This window comes from Bos mutus, chromosome 7, assembly GCF_027580195.1.
Source record: "Bos mutus isolate GX-2022 chromosome 7, NWIPB_WYAK_1.1, whole genome shotgun sequence".
Lineage (NCBI taxonomy): Eukaryota > Metazoa > Chordata > Mammalia > Artiodactyla > Bovidae > Bos > Bos mutus.
The window spans coordinates 80,726,439-80,744,300 of record NC_091623.1 but is presented as its reverse complement, the minus strand read 5'-3'; the positions used below and the strand labels follow the sequence as shown (position 1 = coordinate 80,744,300).

Below are 17,862 nucleotides of genomic sequence, written 5' to 3'. Positions count from 1 at the left end.
AAGCAAAGACATTACTTTGCCAACAAAGGTCCATCTAGTCAAGGCTATGGTTTTTCCAGTGGTCATGTATAAATGTGAGAGTTGGACTGTGAAGAAAGCAGAGCACCAAAGAGTTGATGCTTTTGAACTGTGGTGTTGGAGAAGACTCTTGAGAGTCCCTTGGACTGCAGGGAGATCCAACCAGTCCATTTTGAAGGAGATCAGCCCTGGGATTTCTTTGGAAGGAATGATACTAAAGCTGAAACTCCAGTACTTTGGCCACCTCATGTGAAGAGTTGACTCATTGGAAAAGACTCTGATGCTGGGAGGGATTGGGGGTAGGAGGAGAAGGGGACAACAGAGGATGAGAAGGCTGGATGGCATCACTGACTCAATGGACCTGAGTCTGAGTGAACTCCGGGAATTGGTGGTGGACAGGGAGGCCTGGCGTGCTGCATGGGGTCTCAAAGAGTCAGACACGACTGAGCGACTAAACTGAACTGAACTGAAACCAGCTGTTCAACAAATGCTAAAGGATCTTCTCTAGACAGGAAACACAGAAAAGGTGTATAAACTCGGACCCAAAACAACAAAGTAAATGGCAATGGGAACATATTTATCAATAATTTAAAAATGTAAATGGGTTAACTGCCCCAACCAAAAGACAAAGACTGGCTGAATGGATACAAAAACAAGACCCCTATATATTCTGTCTACAAGAGACCCACCTCAAAACAAAGGACACACAGACTGAAAGTGAAAGACTGGAAAAAGATATTTCATGCAAATGGAGACCAAAAGAAAGTAGGAGTAGCAATACTCATATCAGATAAAATAGACTTTGAAATAAAGGCCATAAAAAGAGACAAAGAAGGACACTGCATAATGACCAAAGGATCATTCCAAGAAGAAAATACAACAATTATAAATATATATTCACCCAACATAGGAGCACCACAATATGTAAGGCAAATGCTAACATGTGTGAAAGGGGAAATTAACAATAATACAATAATAGTGGGAGACTTTAATACCACACTCACACCTATGGATAGATCAACTAAACAGAAAATTAGCAAGGTAACACAAACTTTAAATGATACAACGGACCAATTAGACCTAATTGATATCTATAAGACATTTCACCCCAAGACAATGAATTTCACCTTTTTCTCAAGTGCACATGGAACCTTCTCCAGGATAGATCACATCCTGGGCCATAAATCTAGCCTTGGTAAATTCAAAAAAATTGAAATCATTCCAAGCATCTTTTCTGACCACAATGCAGTAAAATTAGATGTCAACTACAAGAAAAAAACTATTAAAAATTCCATCATATGGAGGCTAAACAACACGCTTCTGAATAACCAACAAATCACAGAATAAATAAAAAAAGAAATCAAAATATGCATAAAAATAAATAAAAATGAAAACACGACAACCCAAAACCTATGGGACACTGTAAAACAGTGCTAAGGGGAAGATTCATAGCAATACAGGCTTACCTCAAGAAACAAGAAAAAAGTCAAATAAATAACCTAACTCTACACCTAAATCAACTAGAAAAGGAAGAAATGAACAACCCCAGGGTTAGTAAAAGGAAAGAAATCTTTAAAATTAGGGCAGAAATAAATGCAAAAGAAACAAAAGAGACCATAGCAAAAATCAACAAAGCTAAAAGCTGGTTCTTTGAGAAGATAAATAAAATAGACAAACCATTAGCGAGACTCATCAAGAAACAAAGGGACAAGAACCAAATCAACAAAATTAGAAATGAAAATGCAGAGATCACAACAGATAACACAGAAATACAAAGGATCATAAGAGACTACTATCAGCAAGTATATGCCAATAAAATGGACAACTCAGAAGAAATGGACAAATTCCTAGAAAAGTATAACTTTCCAAAACTGAACCAGGAAGAAATAGAAAATCTTAACAGACCCATCACAAGCATGGAAATCAAAACTGTAGTTAGAAATCTTCCAGCAAACAAAAGCCCAGGACCAGACGGCTTCACAGCTGAATTCTACAAAAATTTAGAGAAGAGCTAACACCTATCCTGCTCAAACTCTTCCAGAAAATTGCAGAGGAAGGTAAACGTCCAAACTCATTCTATGAGGCCACCATCACCCTAATACCAAAACCAGACAAAGATGCCACAAAAAAAGAAAACCACAGGCCAATATCACTGATGAACATAGATGCAAAACTCCTTAACAAAATCCTAGCAAACAGAATCCAACAACATATTAAAGAGATCATCCATCATGACCAAGTGGGCTTTATCCCAGGGATGCAAGGATTCTTTAATACCTGCAAATCAATCAATGTAATACACCACATTAGCAAATTGAAAGGTAAAAACCATATGATTATCTCAATAGATGCAGAGAAAGCCTTTGACAAAACTCAACATCCATTTATGATAAAAACCCTCCAGAAAGCAGGCATAGAAGGAACATAGCTCAACATAATAAAAGCTATATATGATAAACCCACAGCAAACAGCATCCTCAATGGTGAAAAATTGAAAATGTTTCCCCTAAAGTCAGGAAGAAGACAAGGGTGCCCACTCTCACCACTACTATTCAACATAGTTTTGGAAGTTTTAGCCACAGCAATCAGAGAAGAAAAAGAAATAAAAGGAATCCAGATTGGAAAAGAAGAAGTAAAACTCTCACTGTTTGCAGATGACATGATCCTCTACATAGAAAACCCTAAAGATTACTAGAAAATTACTAGAGCTAATCAATGAATATAGGAAAGCTGCAGTATATAAAATCAACACACAGAAATCCCTTGCATTCCTATACACTAACAATGAGAAAACAAAAAGAGAAATTAAGGAAACAATTCCATTCACCATTGCAACAACAAAAAAATAAAATACTTAGGAATAAATCTACGTAAAGAAACAAAAGACCGGATTCATTTTGATATTTGGCAAAACTAATACAATTATGTAAAGTTTAAAAATAAAATAAAAGAAAAAAGAACTATAAACACTGATGAAAGAAATCAAAGATGACACAAATAGATGGAGAAATATACCATGTTCATGGACTGGAAGAATCAATATAGTGAAAATGAGTATACTATCAAAAGTAATCTATAGATTAAACACAATCGCTATCAAGCTACCAACGGTATTTTACAGAGAACTAGAACAAATAATTTCACAATTTGTATGGAAATACAAAAAACCTCTAATAGCCAAAGCAATCTTGAGAAAGAAGAATGGAACTGGAGGAATCAACCTGCCTGACTTCAGGCTACACTACAAAGCTACAGTCATCAAGACAGTATGGTACTGGCACAAAGACAGAAATATAGATCAATGGGACAAAATAGAAAGTCCAGAGATAAATCCACACACCTATGGAGACCTTATCTTTGACAAAGGAGGCAAGAATATATAATGGAGAAAGACTATCTCTTTAACAAGTGGTGTTGGGAAAACTGGTCAACCACTTGTAAAGGAATGAAACTAGAACACTTTCTAACACCATACACAAAAATAAACTCAAAATGGATTAAAGATCTAAACATAAGACCAGAAATTATAAAACTTCTAGTGGAAAATTTGGGCAAAACACTCTGACATAAATCACAGTAGGATCCTCTATACCCACCTCCCAGAGTAATGGAAAAAAGGCAAAAATAAACAAGTGGGACCTAATTAAACTTAAAAGCTTTTGCACAATGAAGGAAACTATAAGCAAGGTGATAAAACAGCCTTCAGAATGAGAGAAAATCATAGCAAACAAAGCAACTGACAAAGAATTAATCTCAAAAATATATAGGCAATTCCTGTAGCTCAATTCCAGAAAAATTAACAACCCAATCAAAAAATGGACTGAAGAACTAAACAGATATTTCTCCAAAGAAGACATAAAGATGGCTAACAAACATATGAAAAGATGTTCAACATCACTCATTATCAGAGAAATGCAAATCAAAACCACAATGAGGTACCATCTCATGCCAGTCAGAATGGCTGCTATCAAAAAGTCTACAAATAAATGCTGGACAGCATGTGGAGAAATTAAGGAAACCCTCTTACACTGTTGGTGGGAATGCAAACTGGTAGAGCCACTATGGAGAACAGTGTGAGATTCCTTAAAAAACTGGAAATAGAACTGCCTTATGACCCACTAATCCCACTGTGGGACATACACACCAAGGAAACCAGAAGTGAAAGAGACACGTGTACCCCAATGTTCATTGTAGCACTGTTTATAATAGCCAGGACATGAAGCAACCTAGATGTCCATCGGCAGATGAATGGATAAAAAAGATGTGGTACATATACACAATGGAATATTACTCAGCCGTTAAAAAGAATGCATTTGAATCAGTTCTAATGAGGTGGATGAAACTGGAGCCTATTATACAGAGTGAAGTAAGTCAGAAAGAAAAACACCAATACAGTATATTAATGCATATATATGGAATTTAGAAAGATGGTAACGATGACCCTATATGTGAGACAGCAAAGGAGACACAAATGTATAGAACAGTCTATTGGACTCTGTGGGAGAAGGCGAGGGTGGGATGATTTGAGAGAATAGCATTGAAACATGTATATTATCATATATGAAACAGATCGCCAGTCCAGGTTCTATACATGAGACAGGGTGCTCAGGGCTGGTGCACTGGGATGATCCTGAGGGATGGGATGGGGAGGGAGTTAAGAGAGGGGTTCAGGATGGAGAACACAAATAAACCCATGGCTGAATCATGTCAATGTATGGGAAAAACCACTACAATATTGCAAAGTAATTAGCCTCCAATTAAAATAAATAAATTTTTTAAAAAGAAAGAGGATATTTTCCTTTTTATTTATGCTCTTAATATGTATTCACAACCTGCCCAAATAAAACAAACAAAAGTGTGAATTCAGCAACACTCTGTTGTTATTGAATTGATTCTGTGAGTCCTAGATTGTGAAAGAAAGCACACATATGGTATGGAACAGAATGAATGTCTAGATACTGATGCACTTACCAGGAAGTCTGGACTCAATACTGCAATTCACAGAGTTGAGAGGCACATCTAATTATTAACTAGAGTGGCTGCCTAGGAATTAATCTCAGTAAAGGCCTGTATAAAAAGGCATTACTGCTTCAGGTTGTAATTGTCTCCTATTACTGCTGCCATGGAATTAAAAGACACTTACACCCTGGAAAAAAAGCTATAACAAACATAGAGTACTAAAAAATAGAGACATCACTTTGCTGACAAAAGTCTGTATAGTCAAAGATATGGTTTTTCCAGTAGTGCTACGGTTGCGAGAGCCGGACCGTACTGAAGGCTGAGTGCCAAAGAATTGATGCTTTTGAACTGCGGTGCTTATGAAGATTTAGAGAGTCCCTTGGACAGCAAGGAGATCAAACCAGTCAATCCCAAAGAAAATAGACCCTGAATACTCATTGGAAGGACTGATACTGAAGCTTCAATACTTTGGCTACCTGATGCTGTTAGGGAAATTAAACTTCCCTTGTAGCTCAGTCAGTAGTCTGCCTCCAGTGCAGGAGAACTGGATTCCATTCCTGGGTCAGGAAGATCCCCTGGAGAAGGAAATGGCAACCCACTCCAGTTTTCTTACCTGGAGAATCCCATGGACAAAGGAGCCTGGCAGGTTACAGTTTATGGCGTTGCAACAGTCAGACACGACTGAGAGATTAAGCAAGAGCACGCGCACACACACACACACACACACTCACATACACACACAGTCTTACTTAGGCTTCAGAGACAAAGCAGAGCAGGCGTCTGACTTTGCTTCTAACCTGCCTGGAAACTGCCCTGACTGGAAGTGACTGGGAGTGACTGCATGCCGTGAGTGCAAGACGTTCAGTACCTTACATAAAATGGGGGAAAAGTCTTGAAATTGTTGAGCCCCTGAAGGGGACCTGGCCAACCAAGCCCCAGGCTTAACAACATTCCAAGTTTTACAAGACAAAACAAACAGAATTAGCATGAAACTAGGCTCGCAATAGATATTAAGAAGAAGTGGCAAGATACACAGAAGAACTGTACAAAAAAGATCTTCATGACCCAGATAATCACGATGCTGTGATCACTCACCTAGAGCCAGACATCCTGGAATGTGAAGTCAAGTGGGCCTTAGAAAGCATCACTATGAACAAAGCTAGTGGAGGTGATGGAACTCCAGTTGAGCTATTTCAAATCCTGAAAGATGATGCTGTGAAAGTGCTGTGCTCAATATGCCAGCAAATTTGGAAAACTCAGCAGTGGCCACAGGACTGGAAAAGGTCAGTTTTCATTCCAATCCCAAAGAAAGGCAATGCCAAAGAATGCTCAAACAACCACACAATTGCACTCATCTCACACGCTAGTAAAGTAATGCTCAAAATTCTCCAAGCCAGGCTTCAGCAATACATGAACCATGAACTTCCAGATGTTCAAGCTGGTTTTAGAAAAGGCAGAGGAACCAGAGATCAAATTGCCAACATCCGCTGGATCATGGAAAAAGCAAGAGAGTTCCAGAAAAATATCTATTTCTGCTTTATTGACTATGCCAAAGCCTTTGACTGTGTAGATCACAATAAACTGTGGAAAATTCTTCAAGAGATGGGAATACCAGACCACCTGACCTGCCTCTTGAGAAACCTGTATGCAGGTCAGGAAGCAACAGTTAGAACTGGACATGGAACAACAGACTGGTTCCAAATAGGAAAAGGAGTATGTCAAGGCTGTATATTGTCACCCTGCTTATTTAACTTCTATGCAGAGTACATCATGAGAAACGCTGGGCTGGAAGAAGCACAAGCTGGAATCAAGATTGCCGGGAGAAATAGCAATAACCTCAGATATGCAGATGACACCACCCTTATGGCAGAAAGTGAAGAGGAACTAAAAAGCCTCTTGATGAAAGTGAAAGAGGAGAGTGAAAAAGTTGGCTTAAAGCTCAACATTCAGAAAACGAAGATTATGGCATCCAGTCCCATTACTTCATGGCAAATAGATGGGGAAACAGTGTCAGACTTTATTTTTCTGGGCTCCAAAATCACTGCAGATGGTGACTGCAGCCATGAAATTAAAAGACACTCCTTGGAAGGAAAGTTATGCCCAACCTAGATACCATATTCAAAAGCAGAGACATAACTTTGGCAACAAAGGTCCGTCTAGTCAAGGCTATGGTTTTTCCAGTGGTCACGTACGGGTGTGAGAGTTGGACTGTGAAGAAAGCGGAGCACCGAAGAATTGATGCTTTTGAACTGTGGTGTTGGAGAAGACTCTTGAGAGTCCCTTGGACTGCAAGGAGATCCAACCAGTCCATTTTGAAGGAGATCAGCCCTGGGATTTCTTTGGAAGGAATGATGCTAAAGCTGAAACTCCAATACTTTGGCTACCTCATGCAAAGAATTGATTCATTGGAAAAGACCCTCATGCTGGGAGGGACTGGGGGCAGGAGGAGAAGGGGACGACAGAGGATGCGATGGCTGGATGACATCACCAACTCGATGGACATGAGTTTGAGTAAACTCCAGGAGTTTGTGACAGACAGGGAGGCCTGGCATTTTGTGATTCATGGGGTCTCAGAGTCAGACACGACTGAGCGACTGTCTGAACTGAGGCTTGCAATTTGGTCACAGACTGATGATGATATCAGTTTGCATCTGTCCTGGGATTATAAATGGGAGACCCAAATTGCAGTCTTTGAAGTCTCATCCATGGAGTGGACACGCTGCCTGAGACCCTTTTCCAATTGGAACTCTAGATGTCCTGTGACATGGGACTTCCCAGAGCTGAGTCTGAATGTTGGTCAAAATCCAATATGGTGATGTATCTTTTGCTCTTTCTATTTCTCCTTTCTTTTAATGTTAGTATATTGAAAGTAAGCTAGATAATTCTCTAATATCTGTATTATTTATTTGTATATAACAAGTGGCTTATTTTGTTAACAAATCCTGTGAACCTGAGATGAAAGTGAAAACTTTCTGCAAAACAGATGCAAAGAGCTGACTCATTGGAAAGACCCTGATGCTGGGAAAGATTGAGGGCAGGAGGAGAAGGGGGAAAAGGAGGATGAGATGGTTGGATGGTATCATCAACTTAATGGACATGAGCTTGAGCAAACTCTGGGAGTTAAGGACAGGGAAGCCTGGCCTGCTGCCATCCATGGAGTCGCAGAGTCAGACATGACTGAGTGACTGAACAAAAACTGCTGTAACAAATTATCACAAACCTGATGGCTTAAAATAATGCAAGTTTATTACTAATATCTTACAGTTTTAGATACTAGAATTCTGAGTCTCACGGGGCCAAAATCAAGATGTTGACATAGCTGCATTCCTTTCTGGAGATTCTAAAGAAGACTCAGTTTCTTTGCCTTTTCCAGCTTCTGGAGGCTAAACTCATTCCTTGGATCATTGTCCCCTCCCACTGCTACAAACAAGCAATAGCTGTTTGAGTTTTTCTTATGCTGCATCACTCTGACACTGTGCTGCATCACTTCTGCTTCTCTCTTCTACATTTTAAGAGCATTTGTTCATCTCCCCACCTAGAAACCTTGAATCACATATGCAAAGTCCCCTTTGACATTTAAAAATATAGTCAAACTTGGATATCTTTGGGGGCCTTTATTCTGTTAATACCTGTTTGCATGCTCAGTAGCTCAGTCCTGTCCAACTCGTTGTGACCCCATGAGCTGTAGTCCACCAGGCTCCTCTGTCCATGGGATTTTCCAAGCAAGAATACTGGAAAGGGTTGTCATTTCCTCCTCCAGGGGATCTTCCCAACTCAGGGATTGAACCCACATCTCTTGTATTCGCAGGAAAATTCTTTACTGCTAAACCACCTGGGAAGCCCCTTATTCTACCTACTACCCATATATTCCTTGTTATAAAGCCAAAAAAGGAAAATATCTAAAGATTTAGGAATGTAAGAATATTTAAATGAATTTACTGCTATAACCTTCTCATCCTTGCCCCAACATCTCAGAAAATGGCAAAGATAACCTTCCTTTCCGTATGTCCATGAGATAACACATGGTAACCATCACAGTGCTTTCTAAATTGCAAATTTGTCTTGCTGTTTGTATTTTGGTAAGTCTTCTGGCTCTGTTATGATTCATACATCATTAATAGACTGCCACATCTTTCCTGCAGTTCAACCCAATAATTATGACTGATATGTAATTATTGAAACCAGGAATGGTTGAAGTAAGAAACTTCCAAAGGAAGAATCTCAAAGGTATGAGAATCTGGGCTTAGTTACATCAGCTGATTAGGTTTAGAGGCAGAGCAGATGCCATCAGTATTTTTTTAAAAATGAGACACAAGTAGTCCACAGTACAAATGGCAAAAGACTTATTAAAATGGTCACTTGGGTGGAAAAGCCTAGCCTAAATGACTGCTCTAACAGACCTTTAGGGAAAGAATGAGAACTATAAAGACTAACTGATTATCTGATTGTTTTTGGAGCACATAAACAGAGAATATGATACTTTAAATTTGTGGTTCAAGAGCTGATTAAAGGACCAAGGAAACCTCCTTAAAAAAATCTTATTTTACCTTAGCCCACTAATAAGAGAAGGGAATTTTTTCCTATGTCTATGTCATAGTGTGTTGAAGGGGTCCATAAATATATCCAATGAATATTAATTACCATGACTTTAAAACAAGGGTGAAAGCAGATATGCTGACCAATTTGCAGTAGCATTGTATAGATTCTCCCCAAATGGCTCTGGTCCAAATGGAATGTAAACTAACTAAAAAAAGCAATAAAATAATTATTGACTTTAATATCAAAAAGATGCAGAACCAATACAATATTGTAAAGTAATTAGACTCTAATTAAAATAAATAAATTTAAATTTAAAAAAAAAGATGCAGAGGTGGTAATTTTGATAACTTTTTCACTTAATTTCCCTTTTTGGCCTCAGTAAATGTGGCTGGGTCTTGGACATTTTCACAAACTTAATTAGATAACTTCAGTGGCATTTACTGTTGCAGACGAGGTCTGTTAATTCACTAAAGCAGTGCATTGGCATATATTTAGATACATTTGCTTTCATGAAGAGACACCAGTGCTACTTCATTGGTGTATTTCAGGGCTTTATCAATTTCTGTCTCTCTGTCAATATCTGCTTTGCAGGAACATTGATCATTTCATATATCTGCAGGACATAAAAATAATCTACTATATAGAGGACATAAGGCTGATAGATCCTGGTGAACATAAAGGGACAAGTACCCTAGAATACTTTAGATATATAGTTTGCCATAGGAAAATGAAGGAACCTTCACCTTGGTGAAGTTTTGGGGGGCGAGGGTGGGGGGTAGTAGCCTGAATTATTTCAGGATAGCCCCACCTCAATCCAGAGAAGGCAATGGCACCCCACTCCAGTACTCTTTCGCCTGGAGAAGCCTGGTAGGCTGCAGTCCATGGGGTTGCTAAGAGTCGGACACGACTGAGCGACTTCACTTTCACTTTTCACTTTAGTGCATTGAAGAAGGAAATGGCAACCCACTCTAGTGTTCTTGCCTGAAGAATCCCAGGGAAGGGGGAGCCTGGTGGGCTGCCTTCTATGGAGTCGTACAGAGTCAGACACAACTGAAGTGACTTAGCAGCAGCAGCAGCAGCCACCCCAATCAATTTGCATCTACTTTTCCTGTAAATAAAAGTAGCACAATATTTGGTGAATCTCAGGATTTGCGTTGGAGTTGGGCTCAAAGGAATAGCAAGAGGGCATCACTATAGATCCCGTAAACATTAAATACTTAAAATTTTAAGTTTAGGACCTCAGAATTTTAATTAAAAAGGATAAGTTTGATGAGAAATTTAACTTGCAAAACTGGCAAGATGAAACAGAAAATGTGAATAATCTATAACTACAAAAGCATTTGCGTCTAGAAGTGAAAAAATTGCTTACAATAAACATTTTCCTCAGATACTTTTCACTAGAAAATTCTACCAAAGATTAGACAAAATAAAATAAAATCTGTCATACAGAAGCTCCTCAAAAGAGTAGAAAGTTTCCAAATCTGGGTCAAACACCAGCATTCCAGATGTATTGAAACAGGATAGCATCAGACAATAGAGCAATGGTCAACAATTGAGGATCCAAAGAGTAGAGTGTGGTGTCAAATAAATGAAGGAAGGAAGAATTTCAGGAGGGAGATGCTGAGAAACATTTTCAAGTGCTAGAAATACAGTGATGGAGATTAAGTTTGAATGTTGTCCTTTAGAGTCTGTAGTTACATCTGAACAGAGACATTCAACTTTTTTTTAATGTGATCCATACTTAAAAGTATATTTTATATCCTGGTTCAGTATAACCATATACATATATAAAATAAAAATAATTCTCATGTAACAACTATATGTGCAGTGCACTATGATGCTCTTTAAGCATGTTATTCTAATTATGGCTGTGATGCAGTCTGGTAAAATATGTTGTTTCATAGTCCACTGAACATGCTTAATGGAACAGTAGTACCAGAAGTAAACTACTCTGAGCTTAGACTGGGAAATGCAAAGTCCCAAATAATGAGGCCATACAATTCTTTCAAGAAGTTTGACTGTAAGATGAGAGGACAGTTGAAGCAATAGTGATAAGAAAATGTGAGTTTTCTTCATAATTGTTCATTTTGAGTAATTGCATGATTACTACAGTGGTAAAGAATGTGCCTGCAAATGCAGGAGATGCAGTGTCAATCCCTGGATTGGACGGATCCGCTGGAGAAGGAAATGGCAACCCACTGTAATATTCTTGCCTGGGAAATCCCATGGACAGAGGAGCCTAGTGGGTTATAGTCCTTGGGGTCACAAGGAGTCAATACAACCAAGCAACTAAGCGACAACACCTAGATACTATATTAAATGGAGTAAATGCTTTAAAAAAAAAAAAAAAAAACACTCAACACCAGATAATATGAACCTATTTTAAAACTTCAATATATAAATTAAAATTGGCATAGTTTGGTTAATTCCTTCCCCTAGAAATATATAAAATGCTGCCAGAAATAAATCATGTTCAAATACTACTGTAATATAAAGAATAAAGAGATCAGTTTTGTGAGACAAAAACAAGTAAAGGACCATCACATCCCTATAAGGACTCCAAGCAGAATTTCCTCCAACTGGACCATAGTATCAGAACATCAGCTAATTTGTATGTTTACGACATCCCTAGTATGAAAAATATTATGAAGCAATGACTTACTTTTCTTATCTTGACCTTGATTTTCTATCTCAAGTGTAGTCACTTCCTGCCTACAAAGGAAAAAGATAATAACATGAGACACTCCAATTCTCTGAAGCCAAAGTTGCACTTGAAAGAAACATTTCATTGCCCTTAACTTAAGCTTATTGCTAAATTTATAGTTCAAAGGTTAAATAAAATTAAATACTTGCTTACTCTCCTTTCAGAAAAACCATGAAATATAGTTAATGCTGTATTGTATAATTGAAATAGGCTCTCACATCTTTAAAAGATAAATATGTGAGATGATGGATGTTTTAATTACATCAGTGGGGCAATCCTTTCAAAACATATACATAAATCATCAAGTACTCTCTAATTATCTTAAAACTTTGTCTTAAAATTTTATTTTTTAATTATACTTCAATAAAGGTGAAAAAAGGAAAGCTACACAAATCTAAGAAAAGAAAGAAAAGTAGAGAACAAATTCCACAAATGCCAACAAAGTATTTTATGAATTTATCGTACTTAGGAATTAGTAAATTGTTTAGACCACATATATTGTATATTATCATATATATGAAAAGCATATGTGCAATATAGTGAAACTAGGAATGACCCAAAGGATAATACTAAAATTCAATTTATTTCTCTGCTTTATCTTTAAAGATAAATCATAAGTTCTAGAAATTATAATTACAAACTTGCAGTGACAGACATTAAAAAGTATGGGCTAGTGATGAAAGAAATAGAGATTATCTCTACAGCCACACAATTCCACACCACATAACAAAGAAGAGACAAAGAGGGGGTGAAGTTGCCAACACAACTTTTGTTTCCTTTTCCCAGACTCTTAAACTTGAAGGACAAAATGGAAGTGACAAAGGATACAACCTATAATGATATTCCCAACTCAAAGAGGGTAATGCATGCAAAACAGAGATGTGCTCAGAGCAGAGGGAAGAAAATATTTGGTGAGGAGGCAATCTGAGACAACATACTAAAATCAAAGCCTGAGTCTTAGATTATCTCTCCTCTCCCAAAAAGTAAAAGTGTTAGATGCTCAATCATGTTCGACACTTTGTGACCCTGTGGACTATAGCCCACCAGGTTCCTCTGTCCACGGAATTCTCTGGGCAAGAATACTAGAGTGGGGAGCTATTCTCTTCTCCAGGGGATATTCCCAACCCAGGGATCAAACCCGTGTCTCCTGCGTTCTAGGCAGATCCTTTACCGCCTGAGCCTCCAGAGAAGCACTCTTGCTAAACCAATGGACAAACACACACACTACTTTATCTCACAAATGACCTGCTTGCACAGCAAGGTCCTAAGCACAAAGTTGCACACATGGACTGAATTATATATATATATATAAAATACATGGAGCAGGAAAGTGGGTTAGCATAAATCAAGGGGGGGGAAATTGAAAGAAATGGCAAAGCTCAAAGCTTTTAGAGAAAGTAAAATACTAGTAAAAGCACGGCAAAGTAAAAAAAAAAAAAAAAAAGCAGTACCATAAAAAAATACTTGAGACTAAAAAGTAAATGGTAGAAAATAAAGAGGTAGAGTGGTTAGAAATATAATGATAATTATGACAAAAAAGAAATCTTAATATCACATAATTGCTATTTCAAGACATGAGAACCAAACAATTAAAACAAAAATATCCAAAGACATTTTTAAAAAATAACTCCTGAAATAAAGACTTGAATCTTAAAATTGATTTTATGGGTGAAAAAAACACAAATCATAGGGAACATTGATGTGTAACAGCTTCTGAACTTCAAGAATAATGAATCCTGGAATATCCATGAGAAAACGTTACAGATATAGAATGCAATCAGAACATTAGTTCAGAAACATCACAAGATATTTTCTACCTCTTCTCCAGCTACAAAATGTAAAGAGGAGTTGCAAAGAGTCACAGTGAAGGCATAGCCACTCCATTATTTCTACATTTTCCTTTGTGCAGAGAAAGCATAGCTGAAACTTAGGAAATGACTGATTCCTCAAAAATTATTTCCTGTCACCAACAAACATCAAGGTCTTCCTCTCCATCCCCCATACCTTCACACTTTGTAAGACTAGAAAGGGTCATCTCAGAGACAGAAAAACAGACCTTGAGATGAAATGATTAGGAAAGGGGTTGAGTGCAAAGATATGAAAAGCTCATGACTGACAAACAAGTCATGGCGTTTCTGTTAATCTAAGCAGTGGCAAGATAAGAGTGTCCAGATATAGACTGCTTTTTCACTGCCTTTTTTTTTTCCATGAGTGTCTTGTCAGGGTTGGGTAACTGATAGGCACTAACAAGTTCAAGCAAAGGTTAGAGCCTTCACATGCACTTGGTCTATAGAGGAAGATGGAATGTAAAAAGCCAAACTAACAATATAAAGTTACAAGTTAAAAGAAAGGCATTAGAAAAATATGAATCGATGCTTTCAAATAGTGGTGCTGGAGAAGACTCTTGAGAGTCCCTTGGACTGCAAGGATATCAAACCAGTCAAGCCCAAAGGAAGTAAATCTTGCATTTTCATTGGAAGGACTGACACTGAAGCTGAAGCTCTAATACTTTGGTCACTTGATGCAAAGAGCCAACTCATTGGAAAAGACCCTGATGCTGGGAAAGATGGAGGGCAGGAGGAGATGGGGGCGACAGAGGTTGGATGGCATCATCGACTCAATGGACTTGAGTTTGAGCAAACTCCAGGGATAGTGAAGGATAGGGAAGCCTGGCATGCTACCCTGGGGTCACAAGGAGTCGGACACAACTGAGCAACTGAACAATAACAAAATATAAAGAGAGGGGCAGTGTAGAAAATCAACGTGGTATGGAAACAGCATTCTTACATAGTCTAGTCAAGGAGCTCATAGAAATCATAAGAGCCAGCATCTCCAGAAGAGATATTTTCTATCACAAACAAGGAAAATGAAACCCATGTGCACTAGCAAAGCAGCATGCGCCAGGGCCCTGAGGTGAAGAAGATTAGTGGCATGAAGGATATGACTTCCTGGGAGAAAACGGGTGAGCATGCAGGGTGAGGAATGATATTGGAGACATACACAGGAGTCAATCTATATTGAATTTTAGTCCGTGATGAAGTTTGGATTTTATTCTGGGTGTAATAGAAAAACATTGATGGGTTTTAAGGGAAAGGCATGATTAGATTTATATTTCCCCAAATTATTCTAAGTATGTGGAATAAGTTGGAAGTGTGGTCATTCCAAATAACCAACCAGAAACAAATATCCTTTATATCAGCTATTCATTCATGCATTTGCATTATATAACTATTAAGAAACAAAATATGTGTACTAATGAGCCAGTTTTAATGTTTAGAGTCTCCATCTAACATTCTACCAAGTCTTAGAGGCAATTGCCAAAGAATTTTATCATTGTGGTTGTAAGAGGTCTAAGATAGGACATTAGCTGTCACGGTACAGAGATTCTGGAAGTAAATCACTGGAGAAAATACTCTGAAATGCTGTGTTCTTACCTTTTTCTTTTCACGTCTGGGCTTACCTTCCCAAGCTCCTTTTGATTGTCTTTCAAGCAACTAAAAAACACACAAGAAAAAAAGAGATTGTTACCTCTTTCCAAATCTTTTTGTCTCCTTTTTTAGCTTTCCTTAACATTTTTCAAAAAATGGGGTATAGTTGCCTTACAACTTGTGTTAATTTTTGCTGCACAGTGAACTGAATCAGCTGCTTCAGTTGGATCTTCCCCCAGCCTGTATCCCATCTATCTAGGTCATCATAGAGCATTGAGCTGAGCACCCTCTACTATACAGCAGGTTCTCACTATCTCTTTTACACATCATGGTATTTATATGTCAATCTCATCCCACTTCACCCCGTACATGTCCACAGGTCCATTCTCTATATCTGCATCTGTATTCCTGCCCTACAAAAAGGTTCATCTATACCATTTTTCTAGATTCCACACATACATGTTAATGCATGGTATGTGTTTTTCTCTGACCAATTCACTGTGTCTGATAGACCCTATGTCCATTCACATCTGTATAAATGACCCAACTTTGTTCCTTTTTATGACTGAAAAATGTTTCATTGTATATATGTATGACATATTCTTTATCCACTCATCTGGATTTAGGTTGCTTCCATATCCTGGGAATAGTAAATAGTACTATAATGAACACTGAGGGGCATGTGTTTGAACTATGGTTTTTCAGAGTATATGCCCAAGAGTGGGATTGCTGGGTTATATAATAGTTCTATTTTTAGTTTTTTAAGGAAACTCTGTACGGTTTTCCATATGTTTTCCATATATCCGTTTACCTTCCCATCAATAGTGCAAGAAGGTTCCCTTTTCTCCACACTCTCTGCAGCATTTGTTGTGTGTAGATTTTTTGAAATGGCCATTCTGATTGGTGTGAGGTGATACCTCATTGTATTTTTAAAATACATTTCTCTAATAATTAGTGATATTGAGCAATTTTTCATATGGCTCTTGGTCATCTGTACGTCTTTCTTGGAGAAATGTCTATTTAGGTCTTCCACCAATTGGGGTTTGTTGTTGTTGTTGTTGTTGTTGAGCTGTTTGTATATTTTGGAGATTAATCCCTTGTCAGTTGCTTCTTTTGCAAGCATTTTCTTTTCCCCTGTTCTCAGGATTGTCTTTTCACCTCATTTATGGTTTTCTTTGCTGTGCAAAAGCTTTTAAGTTTAATTAGGTCTCACTTGTTTATTTTTGTTTTTATTTTCATTACTCTAGGAGATGGTCAGAAATGATCTTGTTGTGATTTATGTCAAAGAGTGTTCTCCCTATGTTTTCCTCTAAGAATTGCATAGCGTCTGGTCTTATGTTTCAGTTTTTAGTCTATTTTGAGTTTACTTTTGTGTGTGGTATAAGGTTCTAATTTCATTCTTTTACATGTAGCAGTCAAGGTTTCCAGGCACCACTTGTTGACGAGACTGTCTTTTGTCCACTGTATATTCTTGCTTCCTTTGTCGTAGATTTGGTACCCATAGGTGATGGGTTTACCTCTGGACTTTCTATCCTGTTCCATTGATCTGTATTTCTGTTTTGTGCAAGTATTTTACTGTTTTAATTACTGCAGCTTTGTAGTGTAGTAGCTTAAGCAGACCCCAGGAGACAGTGAAGGACAGGGAAGTCTGGCGTGCTGCAGTCCCATGGGGTTGCAAAGAGTGGGACATGACTGAGTGACTGAACAACAGCTGAAGTCAGGAAGCTTTATTCCTGTAGCTCCATTTTTCTTTCTCAAGATTACTTTGGACATTTGGGGTCTTTCACCTTTCCATATACATTGCAACATTTTTTGTCCTAATTCTCTAAAAAGTGTTGTTGGTAATTTGATAGGGATTACATTGAATCTGTAGGTTGCTTTATGTAGCACAATCATTTTTCACAATATTGATTCTTCCAGCCCAAGAATGTGATATATTTTTCCATTTGTTAGGGTTATCTTCTATTTCTTTCATCACCATGTTGTCTTATTGATTTATAAATACAGGTCTTTTGCCTCCTTGTGCTCAGTTAATTAGTCCTATTCAACTCTTTGCAACCCCATGGACTGTAGCCCACCAGGCTCCTCTGTCCATGAAATTTTCCAGCTAAGAATACTGAAGTGGCTTGCCATTTCTTACTCCAGCTTTCACCTCCTTAGGTGAGTTTATTCCTAGGTATTTCACTCTTTTTTGTTGCAATGATAAATGACATT

The 17,862-nt window shown here is 37.9% G+C and overlaps 1 protein-coding gene across 1 annotated transcript in view; it reads right to left on the bottom strand.

Annotated features, from left to right (window-relative positions):
- Nucleotides 1-17,862, bottom strand: part of GCSAML (germinal center associated signaling and motility like) — a 56,893-nt gene that overhangs the window by 14,769 nt on the left and 24,262 nt on the right. Inside the window, exons 2-3 of the mRNA XM_070374203.1 lie at nt 15,655-15,714; nt 12,179-12,228 (exon numbers count right to left, since the gene is read on the bottom strand). Of these exons, the coding sequence (XP_070230304.1) occupies nt 12,179-12,228; nt 15,655-15,714 (110 nt within the window). The remainder of the gene's footprint in view (nt 1-12,178; nt 12,229-15,654; nt 15,715-17,862) is intronic.